This window comes from Pogona vitticeps, chromosome 6 (genome assembly GCF_051106095.1).
Source record: "Pogona vitticeps strain Pit_001003342236 chromosome 6, PviZW2.1, whole genome shotgun sequence".
Classification (NCBI taxonomy): Eukaryota; Metazoa; Chordata; class Lepidosauria; order Squamata; family Agamidae; genus Pogona; species Pogona vitticeps.
The window spans coordinates 112,825,492-112,838,901 of NC_135788.1; the positions used below are offsets into that span (position 1 = coordinate 112,825,492).

General features: G+C 45.0%; 1 protein-coding gene and 1 long non-coding RNA gene across 2 annotated transcripts in view; both read left to right on the top strand.

Moving 5' to 3' along the window:
- The window catches only part of LOC144583411 (uncharacterized), a 409,702-nt gene that overhangs the window by 164,883 nt on the left and 231,409 nt on the right, over positions 1-13,410 (top strand). The gene's annotated exons all lie outside the window — the stretch shown is intronic.
- Positions 631-13,263, top strand: LOC110086380 (zinc-binding protein A33). The gene is made up of 6 exons (XM_020807260.3): positions 631-4,125; positions 5,449-5,544; positions 7,043-7,279; positions 8,870-8,892; positions 9,867-9,991; positions 11,792-13,263. Exons 1-6 carry the CDS (start codon positions 3,688-3,690, stop codon positions 12,340-12,342), a joined length of 1,470 nt encoding a protein of 489 aa, XP_020662919.2. The 5' UTR covers positions 631-3,687; the 3' UTR covers positions 12,343-13,263.

Consider the following 13,410-nt stretch of genomic DNA (forward strand, 5'->3'; position numbering starts at 1 on the left):
TTGCAGAGATTCAAGCAGATGCCTGCTGGAAATTTCTTGTGCTTTGAAATGTGACCTGCTCCAAAGTGGAATTAATATCCGCATTATGCAACAGATCAAGGAGGCCTTGGGCGAATTATTGCCAGATTTGTTATGGATACGTCACTTGGCATTTTTGACCAAACACACGCATGAAAGGGAGAATGAGATTAGCCAACAGCAAAATCTTGCTCTGTCTAGACATGTAAAGGGTGTCACAGATATTTACTGCTACAGCTTGAGGCGATATTCAAGGGAGCTCAACCTCATAGCCTGCTTGGTAGATTTAATGTGCAAGTCAGAAAGGCCAGAGGGTGGGAGACGGAGTTGCCAACATACTCTCTACAACCTCTTTGTAGTATAGAATTGCCTTCCCCAATTTGGGGAAGTGCTGGGCTTGTAACACCCATCATCTTTAGCCAGCATGGGCCATGGTGGCTGGGGATGATAGGATGATAGAAGCCAACAGTTCAGCAGATTGCTGAGTTGTTAACAGCTATTGTAATATACTCTTTGGTGCCTTGGAATCTTCTCTTCCATCCCTATTTCATTTCCTGGATCTAAAATCTTAGATGATCTTTCAAAACCAATTCTTGGTGCAAAAAAAAAAAAAAAAAAAAAAAAGTATTGAGAAGCAAAGGTAAAGAATGAATAAGGACAAGATCTGAAAAAAAAAATCATCCCCCCCGCCATTGTAATCTTCATTGTTGGATTCGCTCATGTGATTTATTTTTATAAGACTCTCAATTCTACTACTTATTCTGTGATGTGTTATCTTAATTCTCAGGAATACAAATGAAGCACATGGTTTTGCCAAAGCCCCATAAAGTCATGGCTGGGAAGCCCAGTTTTGAATGGCGAGGATGATCTTACTGCCAGTATTCTGTGCCTCGCCTTTCCTTCCCGTTTTTGTTCTTCCAAATCCCTTGAAGAGAAGCTTAGAATAAGTTGTGGATTTGTCCCAAATGTGTTTTTAAAAAAATCAGCATCAAAGTGAGGGAATTTCCTGTTGTTGAGTATTGACTTATTGCAATGCTGCTGAGGTACATTTCAGCTCAGGGTGTGCAATCCCCATGTTAGAGACAGTTGTGTTGAAGTGCTTCTTCCCAGACCTGACTGCATTTTATTTTTATTATTTATTTTATTAGATTTATACCCTGCCCATCTAGACAAATAGTCTACTCTGGGCGGCAGAGTATTTTCATTTCATTTCAGAGTAATTGCATTTTCAGTGTGCAATTTCTATGTGCTCATATATGAGAGTTACCCAATGGGAACCAGGGTGTGTGAGGGTTGTGCAACCGATTCAAGGGACAGGGGAAAGGTCACCCTCCAGCCTTTCCTAAACCTGAGTTTAGGAAAGGCTGGAGGTTGAAGCTGAAACTCAGCAAGGATCCTCCCATTTTCCCTCATAAATTGGACTTCCCCTTGTGGGACGTGAGGGAAAGACACAGTCACTGAGTCAGAGAGAACCCCACACAAACACAGAATCCATGCTTCAATTCCTGAATCACCGCGTGAATCAACAATGCTTATGCCTTCAGGGATCAGGTGAATTGAATCTTCACAAAACTGCAATACCAGAGAGAGACAATGAACTTATTCATGAGGGAAACATGAAGCCTGTGACATTCAACGTAATAATGGAGACTTTTGTGTCAAGGGAATGAATGGCATAACTGGTTCCTTAAAAAGTTCAAACCAGAATATCTTCCTTCCTTGTCCAGAAGCAAATCCCCTTTCCTCCATTTTAGGGGAACTCTTCAACTGGAATGGGTTTTCCCAACAGTGTTTTTCAACAATGGTCTAGATTAGTGGTTCCCAATCCAGATATTCTTGGCCTAAAACTCCCAGAAGCCTTCACTACTAGCTGTGCTGGCCAGGATTTCTGAGAGTCGTGGTTCAAGAACATCTGGGTTACCCAAGGTTAGGAACCACTGATCTAGACGAGGCATGTTTAGCTTTGAGAAAAGACAAAGGGAGATATGATAGCATTCTTCAAATACTTGAAAGGTAGTCATACAGAGGAGGGGCAGGATCTGTTTTCAATCATCCCAGAATACAGGGCATGTAATAATGGGCTCAAGCTATAGGAAGTCAGATTTAGGCTGTATATCAGGAAAAACTTAACTGTTGAAACAGTACGACAATGGAACCATTTACCTTGGGAGGTGGTGAGCACTCCATTGCTGGAGACATTCAAGAGAAAATTGGAAACCAGCTGCCCGATTTGCTTTGATTTGGATTCGTGCATTGAGCAGAGAGTTGGACTCGATGGCCTTATGAACGCCTCCCAACTCAATTACTCTATGATTATGGAAGCTCTTTGTTGTCAATTATTTCATGGGGCAAACAAGGGAGAAAACCAGATGAAAATTGTCAAAGAAGTGCTCTTGTTTCATTGCTTACCCCCTTATGGTGTCCTTACAAATATACAAGCCAGGTGTAGTGGTAGAAACATCACTACTAAAGCAGGCAACAAAACTAGTTACCCTGTCACTTCCAGCTGACGAGAGTTGCAGTAACTCACTCTGAGACGTTAGCAAGAGAAAGAATAAAAATATTTCATTTACTTGCAGCTGAAGCAATCAAACAGCCAACTGGGAACAAACATGACTGCTTGCAGCAACAGGCCTCAACAGACTCACTCCTTCCAACAGACAATGGGGGAGGGGGGGAGAAACCTGAGCAGAGAGGGGAAAAAAGCCTATGGACCTTTCCAGCTTCCCCCTAACCTGCTAGATGGTCTTTTTCTTTGAGGTTGTCTGCTTTTCATCTGCAGATCTCCCTTCTGGAGGGAACTAAAGCATGCATGTCTGCTGTTCTTGGGATGGAACGATCACATCATTTCTCCTCTAGAGAGAAATTCAGGATTCTCTGTTCCGAGACAACCTCCAAACCCTTCTCTGTGCAGTTCCCTCACAACTAGTTTGGTGGTATCAAAACCTCTTGGAGCACCTTCCAAAGGCTTGGGTGGTGGCAGATACTTCATTTCTGAATCATCCTGGATGAGACATCCTTATGCTTATCTCGAAGAAAGAGGCTGGCAGAAAGGAGGGAAGGCGGTTCCGTGGGGTGGGGGGGAAAGAGAAAGGTGTCAGGGAGAGAGCATACAAGAGGCTCAGATTGCAGGGGTGTGCCAGTTAGACTTCCGACCCTTTCTTAAACTACCTGGTATCGTAAGAATTCCTCTGAGGCTGTGTTGCAACTTGTTCTGGCTGGGCAAGGATAAGGGAAGTCTGCAGCGGTGAGGACTCGGAGAGACAGAAAACGGAGGAGCACTACGGAATAACAGCCGAACGAGAAAAAAACAGAAGTCCTGAAAACAGAATCAATGGGCGTAGCTTTTAAAAGATAACCAGGTGAAGAGGGGGAGTGGAAGAAGAAGAAAGGGGAGTGATGAAGGTAGGAGAAGGAATTATTCAGGGAATGAATTATTTTCGCCTACTGGGGCCCAAAAATATAGGAAAAAGGAAGGATTAAAAGTTGGAGCAGAATAGGTACCTAGGAAAGGAGGATATGAAAAGGTTGCAGAAGAAAAAGGACTCTGGATGTAGTGGGAAGAAACAACTGTGGAGTCGGAGAAGGTGAAGAAGAAATAAATAGACAGGGTAGGGCTGTGGGAAGGTGTGGAGGCTCTTTGTTAGCCAACTTCCCTGTTTCTCCAACATGGCGGCCCCGACAACAGTAGAACATTTCGCGGAAGATCTGCGTTGCTCCATTTGCCTGGAGCTGTTTTTGAATCCCGTCATGCTGGAATGTGGACATAACTATTGCCAAGCCTGCATTGCCCGATATTGGGCGGAGACCCCCTCCCATGGCAGAGAGCACGTGCCACCCCCCACCTGCCCAGAGTGTCGGCGTGAGATCCCAGGGGGCAAGTTCACGGCTAATCGGGTGCTGGGCCAGCTGGCGCAGAAGGCCATGGAGTCTCTCTCTGCTCATGCCAGCGATGAGGATGCTGAGCCTGGGGAGAATGGAGGCGACGAGGAGATACAAGGAGAGAAGCTATTTTGCGCTGAGGATGGCTGCCTTGTGAGGGCTTTGCATCTAGACCACTGGGGACACCAGTGCCTTCCTCTGGAGGAAGCGGTGGAGTGTTACAAGGTCAGTAGGGGGCGCTGTAGTCCTGTGAATTGAGTGACTTGTTGCCCACTTGAGGATGTGGCACCAATACTGTAATGCTAGACATTGAGGGTCACTCAGTGAATATTGTAGTCTAGGCTGGGGAAATCTTCATCTCTTCTCCCATGGACCCTGGAGGACCACACCTCCTTCTGCTTCCCACCCACCTACAATATTTTTCTTTTAAAACATTTTTGAATAGAAAACCCTGCTCACACCCTCTCCCGCTTTCCCGCTCTCTCTCTCTCTAGAGGATATGAGGGGATTTAGAGAGAGAGGGTGAGGGGGCTTATATATGTTTCCAAAAGAAGGACATTTATGGGTGGGAGTGAGGTTGTGAGAGGACATATAAAGGAAGGAAGGACGGAATTGTGATTCCTCCTAAACATGGCAAATTTGTCTTTCATATACCTTAAATCAGTGGTACCCAATCTTGGGCCTCCAGATGTTCTTGGACTACAACTCCCAGAAGCCTTCACCACCACCTCTGCTGGCCAGGATTTCTGGGACTTGAAATCCAAGAACATCTGGAGGCCCAAGGTTGGGGACCACTGCCCTAAAGGATACATGTGAGTTGTGTGTGTGTGTGTGTGTGTGTATGTGTATATATATATATCAGACAAGGGCTAGGGTTACAGGAGACCACATGTTCCCCATGCTTGTGGCCCCTTGATTCAAGTTAGAATCCAGCTTAGATCTCTCTTTTCTTACGGTACAGCTTAAACACAAGGAAGAGCTTTTGCTCTTCAGATGCATTGTTTTCCATGTGGAAAGAGTGATGACAGAGGTGGGCGGGGTTGGTTGCTCCTCTCGAAGTGTATGGATAGCAATTACATAAGCAGCAGCTTGAATTGGCATTTGTCAATAAAACTAGAATTCTCTCCCCGTTGGGGCTCAAATTACGCAACTCAACGGGAAGTGACTACGTGGTTCTCCTCTAATCTTTTAGATCAGATAGGCCTTGGGTGTCATCCAGTGTGACTTCTTATATCCTTAAGTTCTTTCATTCTCTCCCCCACCATCCCCCAATAATGGAGGAGTATGGTTCCAGGAAGAGAGGTCTGTCTAAACAAGTGGCAATGTGGAACAACGCATGCCTGGCTGTTGCGTTTGAAGAGATATGGTCTGAATGAGGGACTGTCTGCCTCCAGATCTATGTAACTTTTTCTGATGGCTGTCCTCAAAAGTCCAGCCTCCATGCCCACCGTGAAGTCATCACTAGGCATGTGTAGAGGAACCACAACGGCAAGAAAGCTAATAGAATTTGTTTTTTATACCTAGTGGTGTCTATGTGCTTTTTTCTAGGGTCTCTTAACAGCTTCTCAAACCGAGCTGGAAGCCAAAGTCCAGGCTGCAAAAGCCCTACAAGAGCAAAGTGCCCAGAAAGTTCCAGAAATTACAGTGAGTTCTTACCGTCTTTCCTGTTGCTGACCTCCTTAGCTCTGCTTGGAGTAAGCTGGCCACATGGAACGAAGCAGGGGAATCCTCTTCCTGTAATATTTGTGTAGAAAGGAGAATTTCAGGCAGTTTAGCATCCATGACAAGTGACAACCGAGGGCCTGTTCTCCAATTCATGGGGCCAGCCAAGCGTTAGGTCCACTTCTCCCCTCAGCGTGCTTCATCATGCAGCTGGAGAGAAAAGCAGGCCTTTGTTTATCCGTGCTGTTGGGAAATGTGCTGTACAGCAGCTGCCAATCTCCGCAGAAACTTTACCTTCCTTTAGGGGTAGTTGGCCCCTAAAATGCAGTTAATTGCAAATTGTCAGCATCTTTCAGCTTTATTATAATTATTGAACACTTTGTCCATGGTGTATAAGGATGGAGGACAACTTTGGTCATGCACTTCGGTATGAACTTACCTAATTTGCACTCTCTGATCGTATACAATAAGAGGGATACCGTTGCACTCCAAAATCCACACGTTTCTAAAGGTTAAGAATCTTAGAAGGACACAAAGCAGAAAACTAGTGGTTAATAATGCTTCATGGTTCATGGGTAGCCAGTCATGGGCCATGAACCATCACCCCCCAAGTGAACTGGTTTGTGGTTTTTTTGGGGGGGGGGATTGTCCTGGGGGGGATGGGACCCCCCCTTCACACTACCTCCATCACCTCCCTCCTTGGTCCTGATGCTGCTGACTCCTCTTCCTCCTCCTCTACTGCCACCCTCATCAGAGACAGTGAAGTGGCTTCTTTTACATGAGCTGGACCCACAATCTCTACACATGCGCCTGCCGCCCAGCTAACAGATGCGTGCATGCGCAGAGAGAGCAGGCTGGTTCTGGGAAGGGAAGACGGCCTGCTGTCTCTGCACATCTGCTCATCTATCAGCTAAACTGGAGCACGTAGGGAGGCAACAGGGGCAACAAAAAAGTTTGGTGCTTTCTTTGCTTTGGCAAAATGGGATCCCTGAACTGAATTATGGACCAGCCCAATTTGTTTTTTTTTTTTTCTGGTTCATCATTTGGATCATGCCCATTTCTAGTTAAGATCAAATTCTGCCTTGGGAAAAAAAATCAGATAAAACCTTTGCTTCCTTTAATGAAGAAACGTGCACAGGAAATATGTATATTAGTGCAAAGCATGAGCAAAACTGTATATATTATAGGACAAAGGTATTTACCAGGAGGAGCATGTACACAAAAATGTATGAAGTTTCACACAGAGTGTATTTAAAGCAAAATTGCCACAATGGCGCAGAATGAACTTGGTCTGAAAGCAAACCTGTTATTTTCTAGTAGTCTGCTATCATCAATAAGAATATTTTAGGCACCTCCCCCCCACAATCAATTAGACATAAAACTTTTGGAAAAGTCCATGTGCAATAGATGTTTTCCATGAAACTGAGCCTCTGTCCCTCCCCACCTTCTTCTCGTCTCTTCTGCAACTGCTCCTTCCAAGGCTCAACGGCTCCGACTGGAGCAGCACCTCTCAACCCAATTCGCCGAGCTTCACCAATGGCTCCTGGAGAAGGAGGCGGCCATGAGAAGGGACATCCGCCATGAGGAAGAGCTCCTCCTTAGCGAACTAGAGACGAACCACCGCAACAGGCAAGAGCAAATGCGGCTGGCTGAGGAACAAGTGGTGAAGATCAAAGCTCGGCTGGAGGAGCAGCAAGACCCTGAGATATTCCTTAAGGTTGGTGATTCCCTCAGTGTATCTGTGGTGGGTTCAAATCCTCCTTTGGAGTTCAGGGATGCCAGGCTGGCCCTATCATTAGGCAATGCGCAGACCGATTTACACTGGTGTAACTGTCATGAAGCTGAGGCTCCAATACTTTGGTCATCTCATGAGAATAGAAGACTCCCTAGAAAAGACCCAGATGTTGGGAAAGTGTGAAGGCAGGAGGTGAAGGGGACGACAGAGGATGAGATGGTTGGACAGTGTCATTGAAGCGACCAACATGGATTTGACCCAACTCCGGGATGCGGTGGAAGACAGGAGGGCCTGGCGTGCTATTGTCCATGGGGTCACGAAGAGTCGGACACAACTGAACGACTAAACAACAACAAACTGTGCCAACAGGATGTTGCCCATTGTAAATCTGGATTGTTTGTTTTATTGTTGGTTTTCTTTATAGGCTGCCTTTCTCCTGATAAGGGGACCCAAGGCAGCTCACAGTATTAAAAAAGAATAGAATTAAAAGGACAATAAGTTAAACATAAAAAAACCAAATTAAATGATACACTAATTAAATTTCAATGGAATAACGAAGAGCGAGTAAACATTAAAAACTGTCTTTACTTGACAAAAAGCTTTCTGGGACTCGATGATGATGGTGAAAAGCCTGCCTGAAAAGACGGGTATTCAGCTGTTGATGGAAGGATAAAAGGGAAGGTGCTACTCTGATCTCCTGAGGGAGAGCATTCTGTAACCTGGAAGCTGCCACAGCTCTCCCTATCAACAGTGGGACCAAGAGGAAGGCCTCCCCTGATGATCTTAAACATCAAGAAGGCTCATATGGGGAGATATGATCCTTTAGGTAGCCTGGATTGAATTGGCTTCAGGCTGAGAGAGCTCTGTGTTTTCCTGTGTGCGTCCTGAGAGAACGCAGGGGGATCCTGATGCAAAAGACACACTGTGAGACTTTGAAAAGCCTTAGTCCAGGAATAGAGCAGCCGTCCTCAACCCAGAACTCCCCAAATACAGTATTTTGGATTTCAACTCCCATCTGCTCCAGCCAGTGTCACCTAAAAGTCCCGAATCCTAGAAGTTGTACTATAAAATATCTGGAGGGCATGCCTTTGGTGAAAAGTGGAAAAGACTGGATAGAAATCGCAGTCCCCTTTGTCTTCTCTTGCCCTACATTTATGTTTCAGAAGACATTGGCGTAGGAATCATTTTATAATTTCTATAAGCCTAGGTGGGCAAGGTACAGTCCTCTGGCCCTCCATTGTTCCAGCAAAATGGGGTACATCACAGCTACTGGAAGCATCCAGGAATGGCGATGCACCTGGTCAAGAGGGTACCTGGGTTATTTAACAACCCCAGACCCAAATTGTTCAAAAGGGGAACTGAGTTTCTAAGCCACATCTGGTTCCATTCCCCCTTGATTTTGGCAAAAAAAGGCTTCTGAAGTTGCCCGCTTTTGCTATAAACAACGCTGAAACTTTAAGAACACAAACAATAGGGATTTTAAAATTGCTGTACTATCACAAGTAACCAAGAGTTCCATATACTATTGACAGTCTGTCGTCTTCTACTAATTTCTGCTTTTTGCTTCCCCAGGACATTAAAGCCTTCACAGAGAAGTAAGTAGACCTTGTATTTACTGACCTTTTGATTTACTCATGGAATATATGTTTCATAGCTTCATTCTGTTTGCTTTTTCTTGCATAATTTTTTTGGCTGAGAACTGGTGTTAACCCCCTTTGCACAGGGTCTATCTCTCCACATAAATTTATCTGTAGCAACTGGTAATTCTTAGTTTGAAACATGTATCAAACGATCATTTAGACCAGGGGTGTCCAACCTTTCACCTTCCCTGGGCCACAATAGAAGATGAAAATTTGGTTTGGGCCACACATACATTTGGTTTGGGCTGCATGGGGGGGGGACATCCCTAGCCGTCCTCCACAGCCCCGCTCCAAGTGCACTTACTGGTAGCTGCGATCTCAGACAGCAGAGGCTGCCAGCTTCGACTCCGGTGGCTTTATCCGGCCGGGAGGGGGTTCACCTATTGACGGGGATAGCGCAATGCAGTCACGCAGCCCCCCTGTCCCCTCCCCTCCCACTCCTTCCTTCCCTCTCTCCCCCTCTACTGTTGTGACATGCCCCGGCCACATTCCGGCTGTAAGCGCCGGCAGTGTAACTTGAAACTTTGGAATTTCTTTAAAAATAAAAAAAATTGCACTGGGCCGCGTTATGAGCTGACCTGGGCTGCACGCGGCCCTTGGGCCACAGGTTGGACAAGCCTGATTTAGAACTTGTAGTATCTGAAGATGTTGATTAAAAAAGTGCTTAGACCTAGGATGGAGAGGTAATGACCTCCAGAAGCTGTATGAAAACTCCTTTCATACCTTGGCCTTAGCAACTATGAACTCGGGTATAACGACAACTATAGAGAGGGCTACAGATTATTTCCACCCTACTTTCACATCTGAGGCTGTTGTTGTGGACTGCAGCATTCCCAGAACTGGCCACCAGATGGAGATAAAGAAGAGCTGAAAGTCAAGCACATGTTTGTTTCTTTTTACCGTCAAGATTTTGTCGTTTATCTTTACAGATACTGTCTCAGTGCGGAAAAGTGGCCAACTTTGCCTCCAGTTTCCCGTGGTTTCAACTTGGGGCAGTATAAGGGCCCAATTCAATACATTGTCTGGAGAGATATGTTGCCATATCTGAGACCTTGTAAGTAACAAGAGTATTTACGATCACTATAGAGCAGCCTTAAATGTTCTGTGATATTCGTATAGTGTTACATATCACGAAAAACTCCTGGGTATCGACTTGTATACTGCATCATTGTGCTAAAGCACTCTCTGGGTAGTTTACAACATAATTACGCAAGGAACACTTTGCCCGCCCACCAAGCTGGATACCCAGTTTGCCCATCTCAGAAGAGTGGAAGGCGACTTAACCTTGAGCTGGCTACCTTGACCCTGTTGGGATCAAACTCAGGTTATAAACAGAAGCTTAGAATGAAATACTGCAGGTTAACCACTGCTCCACATGTGTGTCATGTGACTCATTGTTTCCTAGTAGGAGGTAGTGCTGCCTAGGGGGTAGAGTATGGGACTGAGAACAGGGAGAACCAATTCCAAATCTCCACTCATCCCTTCAGCTGCATGGATTTTACATATGTTCTAGACCACTGGTTCTTAACCTTGGGTAACTTAGGTGTTTTTGGACTGCAACTCCCAGAAGCCTTCACCACCAGCAGTGCTGGTTGGGGTTTCTGGGAGTTGCAGTTCAAAAACACCTGAGTAACAAAGGTTAAGAACCACTGTTCTAGACTGCAGTTCTTATCTGCTCTGGCTAAGAGGGACAAGATGTGGGGATGGTGGCCGGCGACCCTGATTTTGTTGGCTCAGTGAAGTTGCCCCTGGTATGGGTATGAACTTTACAGAAGCTATTAAAAATATAGAAGCTGAACCCCCATAATAGGTTCAGCACCCTGGACAGCCCCATGTGGAATCATTGTTCCTCCCACCAAATCAGTCATCCGCCTCTTGCAAAAGAAGTTGAATCTACAAATCTGCAGGAATCCTGGTGACCTTCAGATGGCCATTGTCTCTCAGGCCAACCTGCCACAGAGGACTGTGAGAACACAAGTACAGGCGTGCCCCGCTTAACAATTACCCCACATTACGATGAATCCGCTTCACGACAATGTTTTAAATGGATTTTTTTGCTTTGCGAAGATCGGTTCCCTGCTTCGGGAACCGATTTTCCACATTATGACGATCAAAATAGCTGATCGTTGGGTTTTCAAAATGGCCACCGGGTGCTCAAAATGCCCCCCTGCTGTGCTTAGGGACGGATTCCTCCCTATACAGGCACCGAAAATGGCTGCCGTATGGAGGATCTTCGCTGGACAGTGAGTTTTTAGCCCACTGGAACTCATTAACTCTCTGTGGCTGGCATCTTCAGAGGACAGCACTCTGTGCTCTGGTGTAGTTTGCTTGGGAGTGGAGTGATCAATCACAGTGACGGATAATGTCTCCTTATCACAACAACACACCCACAACAAGAAACGCTAATCACCCATCTCCAGAATAGGACAAAAGCCTATCTCACAGCCATAAATACTCCACTCCCAAGCAAACTACACCAGAGCACAGAGTGCTGTCCTCTGAAGATGCCGGCCACAGAGATTGGCGAAACGTTAGGAAGAACAACCTTCAGAACATGGCCAAAGAGCCCAAAAAAACCCACAACAACCATTAGATCACCGCCGTGAAAGCCTTCGCGAATATAATAGGTGAATATCTTGAAATTCCTTTGAGAACTTGGATTTTTTGTCTAGTTTCCAGAATTCTAGCTGGGGGAATTGCTGCTGAATACTGGCAGGTGTAGTGAAACGACTATTGGTTATGCTGGCTAAGGCTTCTGGCAAGTGAAACCCAAAATACCTGGAAGGCTAGAGATTGGTTTACCTCCTTTTTGTTACAAATGTATGTTAACTGCCTGCTGCTTTAATTCCAACAGCTCCCTGTCTTATAACCTTGGATCCTGCCACCAACCACCCTAACCTTGTCCTCTCAAAGGATCTTGATAGTGTATATCTGGAGGACAATCCTGAGGAGGAAGTCCCTGATGGGCCTGAGAGGTTCAGCAAGTCTGTGTGTGTGCTGGGTGCCCAAGAGTTTACCTCAGGACGTCATTACTGGGAAGTAGAAGTGGGGGATAAAACCAGCTGGGACATTGGTGTGGCTAAGGAGTCAGTCAACAGGAAGGAAGCCAAAGTGACGCTCAAGCCCAGCAATGGATTCTGGGCCATCTGGCTGCGGAATGGCAACGAATACAAGGCTCTTGATTCTCCTTCCAAGCAGCTGTCTCTCAAGGTCAAACCTCAGAAAGTGGGCGTGTACCTAGATTATGAAGGGGGACAGGTCTCCTTCTATGATGCCGACCTCATGGACCACATCTACACCTTTTCAGACATCTTCACTGAGTGTCTCTATCCCATGTTCAGCCCGGGGGTCAACAAAGATGGACTAAATGGTGAACCCTTGCGCCTTCTACTACCTTGGACATAGCAAGAACTGTACATAGAGCTCATTCTTGACTTTTTTTTCACTTGTAAGAAGTCCTAAGTGTGCCTAAGTTCTTTGTGTTCCTGCTGCAATGACTAAGGTCAAAGTGTCATTTCTGTCCTCTCAGATTAAAACCTGGAGTGGATCCACTGCCCCCCTGAACTGGATGCTACCAGCCACCCTAGCCAAGAAAGCTCTGCTGACCTTTCCCATTAGGACTACTCAGAAGGAAGGCATCAAGAATCCTGCTTTTCTGGGAGGCATCTGGTCCTTGATTTTTATGTTTGATTTCCATATTCCTGGCTCTTAAGTAATTTTAACCATTCTCGTTCCATAATGCTTTGATGCCTTTTCCACTCATTTACTTTTCTGATTCTGAAACTTGTGATTTTCATGGATTGTTTCTATTTTATATTTGTGTACTGCTCTAAGAGCATCCCCAGTTGGATGACATGTAAACACTTCAAGTAAGTAAGTAAATAAACTTTCTAGTCTCCTCAAACCAAGTGGGTATATAAATAAATTGGATTTAGCCAACCGAAAATGCAGCTATGTGATTCATCTGTAGAAGTTCTAGCTTGAGTAAAGCCTTTACTGGATTTCTGAAAAAATACAAATAAGATAAGCTTTCAGGTTCTAGAAGACTCCTTATCATGCTAAGATGCTATAAAATTTAAATGGTAAGAGAAACTACAAAAATTATTCTTGAATGGAGACAGTTAGCAAGCTGAGATGATATTTGCGGATTCAGCTTGAGATTCATTTGTAGTCAACACATTTTACTGCCATCTCTTTGTAAATGTACATGTAAAGGTAAATTGTCTCCATTTTTAATATTGTCTTTCAATTATGTAAGTCGCCTTGTGTCCCTTTTAAAGGAGAAAGGTGAGGTAAAATGTTTTAAATAAATTAAATAAATGCAAATATCTTTTGTCAGTTCTTCTACTTCATTTGTTCCACATACTGATTTATACAGTAATATGTGATTAGCAGTTTTTACAATTAAAAAAAATAAACTTGAACATCCTTGATCTTCATTCCAAGGGAAGCGAGACTGTTCTCTCTCTTTTG